Below are 3,350 nucleotides of genomic sequence, written 5' to 3'. Positions count from 1 at the left end.
TTCGTCGAACACCACGTCTCGTGTCATGTGGATGCGCTTCCTGATGGGGTCGTAGGCGCGGTATGCCTTGGTGCCGCGCTCATAGCCGACGAAGATCATCTTGCGGCCGCAGTCGTCGAGCTTATTCAGGTGCGGTGTCGTGTTCCGGACGTAGGTGATGCAGCCGAATGTCTTGAGGTGATGTACAGCCGGCTTCTTCCCGTGCCACGCCTCGAACGGGGTCATCCCATCCACGCTCTTCGTCGGACACCGGTTCAGCACACAGTGGTGCTCACTGCCTCACCCCAGAACCAGCCAGGCAGGCCCTTGGCCTTGAGCATACTCCTCGCCGTCGCCACCACTGTGCCATTCCGATGCTCGACGACGCCGTTCTGCTGCGGGCTGTAGGGCACGGTATGCTGACGATGCACGCCCTCAGCCGTGCAGTACTCCGCAAACTCGGCAGCGGTGAACTCTCCTCCACAGTCAGTCCGGAGTGCCTTGAGCTTGATGCTGGACTCTCTTTCCGCCCGTGCCTGAAACTCCTTGATGGCAGCCGCAGCACGATCCTTTGATGGGATCGTGGCTACCCACATGTATTTGCTGAGATCATCCACTACCAGCAAGAAGTACTTGTTACCTCTAGGAGTCTCCGGCAAGATAGGGCCGCACAGGTCACCATACACCAGCTCGAGACGCTGCCGTGCACGGTATTCCGCCTGCGCCGGGAAGGGATTCCGCCTCTACTTGCCGGCCTGGCAAGCCTCGCACAGTTGGTCGACCTGCCCGATTTCCGGCAGGCCGTGCACCAGCTCCTCCCTTGCCAGCTTCCTCAACGCCGCCATGTTGACATGGCCGAAACGCTCGTGCCAGCGCCACGCTGCCTCACCGTCGCGTCCGTGCACCGCCAAGCACGACAGCGTTGCCATCTTGATGCAAAGTACATACAACCGATTGGTCGCACGCGTCACCTTCACCAGTAACTGGCCACTGGACTCCCAGATCCTTATCACCCCGACGTCGATGTCGACCTTATAGCCATCCTCGTCGAGCTGGCCGATGCTGACGATGTTCGTCATTAGCTGAGGGATGAAGTAGACCCCAGAGAACGACCAAAGCTCGTCGTTCTTGCAGACGAACGCGACGCTGCCCCGGCCCTCGATTTGCACCACCGAGTCGTCGCCGAACCGCACGGTGCCAAGCACCGCCGTGTCCAGCTTTGAGAAGGCGGCCCTGGATCCGGACATGTGGTTGGTGGCGCCGGTATCCAGGACCCAGGTTTCCGCCTCCCGCTCCTTCTCTTCTCCAAGGTGAGCAAACACCTTCTCCGCTCTGATCTTGATCTGGGCGTGCGATCCTGATGCCGTCACCCTAGATCCGTCACCGCCATGCTCCTGGCCGGCTCCTTGCGACGTCGGATTGGCCCTGGGAAGTGGAGCGGCCGTCGATGGGGGAGGCGCCGACGACCCGGCCGTCGATGGGGGAGGCGCCGGCGACCCGGCCGGTGGTGGGGGAGGCGCCGGCGACCCGGCCGGTGGTGGGGGAGGCGCCGGCGACCCGGTCGACGGTTTGCTGGTGGATTGCGGTGGCGATGTTGAGGTCAGAGTTGGGGACAGCTTCACGAGTAGAAGTGAGGCCTCCTCATCGTCTTGTACGACGTGAACCTGCTCTCTTCTAGGCTTCGACCTGCACTCACAGGCCCAATGGCCTATTTTCCTGCAGCGCTTGCATTCGTCACCAGTGGGCTGGCCTGAGTTTGACGGCCCACCCGAGCCACCACACCCATGACCGCGCCAGTGTCTTCCTCCTCCTCTGTTCATGTCGCCGCCACCACCTCTAGCGCCGCCGCCGGAGTGGTTGTCCGCCTCGCGCTTCTTCCGCCGTGCGTCCCATTCCTCCTCCGTGAGGTATAGCTTTCGCTCGTGCTACAACGACGCCGGCACTTCCTCAAATGCCTCCTCCGCCTCCTTCAGCCGGCCCGTCAGATCGGCTACCGACATCGTCGACACATCGAGGAGTGTCTTAATGGCGATCGTGATCTGCTTGAAACGGGGTGGGAGGCTGCGGAGCATCTTCACGACGATATCAGCATCCTTCAATTCTTCATCCAATGTGGCGAGATGCGCCGCCATGTTGTTAAGGCGCAGCGCATAGTCCTCTACAGACTCGCCGTCTTCGAACGTGGCGAGATCGAACTTCCGGCGCAGATGCTGCACTGTCGCCTTCTTCACGCGATCGTCGCCGACCCTCATGGTCGCAATCGTGCTCCAGGCCTCCTTCGCCGTAGCTTTCTTGCCGATCGTCGACACCATTTCTGGTGGCACCGCGCCGCACAAAGCGTCGAGCGCCATCATCTCTTCTTGCAGGTCAGCGCCGCTGTGGCGGATCTACCTCGGATTAGCTTGATTAAACATGGTTAAGTCGCCTAATACGCGACACTCATGCCTTAGCCAAGTTAACTCGAAGTGCCGTCGGATTTCATCTGATTTAACCACTTGAACAGGACCGAATTAGCAAACTCACACGAAGGTGAGCGGTTCCAGAGAATACAACGAGTCCACTGAGTTAAACAAATTTGACCACTTAGTTGAACAACAAAACGAAATCAGAGTTTTACACGGTTCAAAAGGAAACGACAGAAGGTAAACAACAAGCGGAAGCTACGCCGTTGGGGTCGGGCATCCCTGGTGAGGCCAGCCAGGATGTTAGTGATCCCTCTCCTCACCGTCCGAGGAGGGATCCCACTCGACCGTCCAACCCGGAGGGAGTTGGGGCAGCCAAGTGCCAACAGAAGAAGGCTTGGGAGCAGCAACTTCACCTAAAAAAGAAAAAGCCAGAACAAGGCTGAGCTACTAAGCTCAACAAGACTTAACCGACAGGAGGAAGCTACTCCACCACTTCTAGACTGGAAGGCTCTTTGGCTGAGGGGTTTGTTTGCCAAGAAGCACTAAGTAGATCCTTATATTCAAGTTTTAGCTCAGATTCTAAGTTCATTATCCGGTCTAAGTTAGCAACTTACTCTAAGCAAACATAGAACCAACCAAAGGGTAGATAAGCATCATCAAGACCATGTCATCATCAGATTCCTTTATTACTCAGGGTAGCATAGCGATCAAGTAGTCTCAAACTGTGAGAGGCAGACGAATCAATTCGAGTTCTTTAACCATGCATGGTGAACCTAACCTCACGACATCCGTGCACCACCGAGGTCGCTTCCTGTGTCGGCCTTCCCCATCAATTCCCTAACCCATGTCGGGCCCATTTCCTTTGGTGCAAGGTTCCACAGACCCGGCCTCTGCCGTTCTGTGACCACGCTTGCCACCACGTGCGGCTGTCGGGGAAACTCCGTTCCAAGGGCAATGGGGCGACCG

The 3,350-nt window shown here is 58.0% G+C and overlaps 1 protein-coding gene across 1 annotated transcript; it reads right to left on the bottom strand.

Moving 5' to 3' along the window:
• Window positions 1-722: 722 nt before the first annotated feature.
• On the bottom strand, window positions 723-2,330 carry LOC140223404 (uncharacterized). The gene is made up of 2 exons (XM_072295252.1): window positions 1,909-2,330; window positions 723-1,665 (listed from the first exon to the last, which is right to left on the bottom strand). The coding sequence occupies exons 1-2, from the start codon at window positions 2,328-2,330 to the stop codon at window positions 723-725; spliced, it is 1,365 nt and encodes a 454-aa protein (XP_072151353.1).
• Between the last annotated feature and the right edge of the window lie 1,020 nt (window positions 2,331-3,350).

Source organism: Setaria viridis, chromosome 7 (genome assembly GCF_005286985.2).
Source record: "Setaria viridis chromosome 7, Setaria_viridis_v4.0, whole genome shotgun sequence".
NCBI lineage: Eukaryota > Viridiplantae > Streptophyta > Magnoliopsida > Poales > Poaceae > Setaria > Setaria viridis.
The sequence above is the reverse complement of the archived record's forward strand: the minus strand, read 5'-3'. Positions and strand labels throughout refer to the sequence as shown.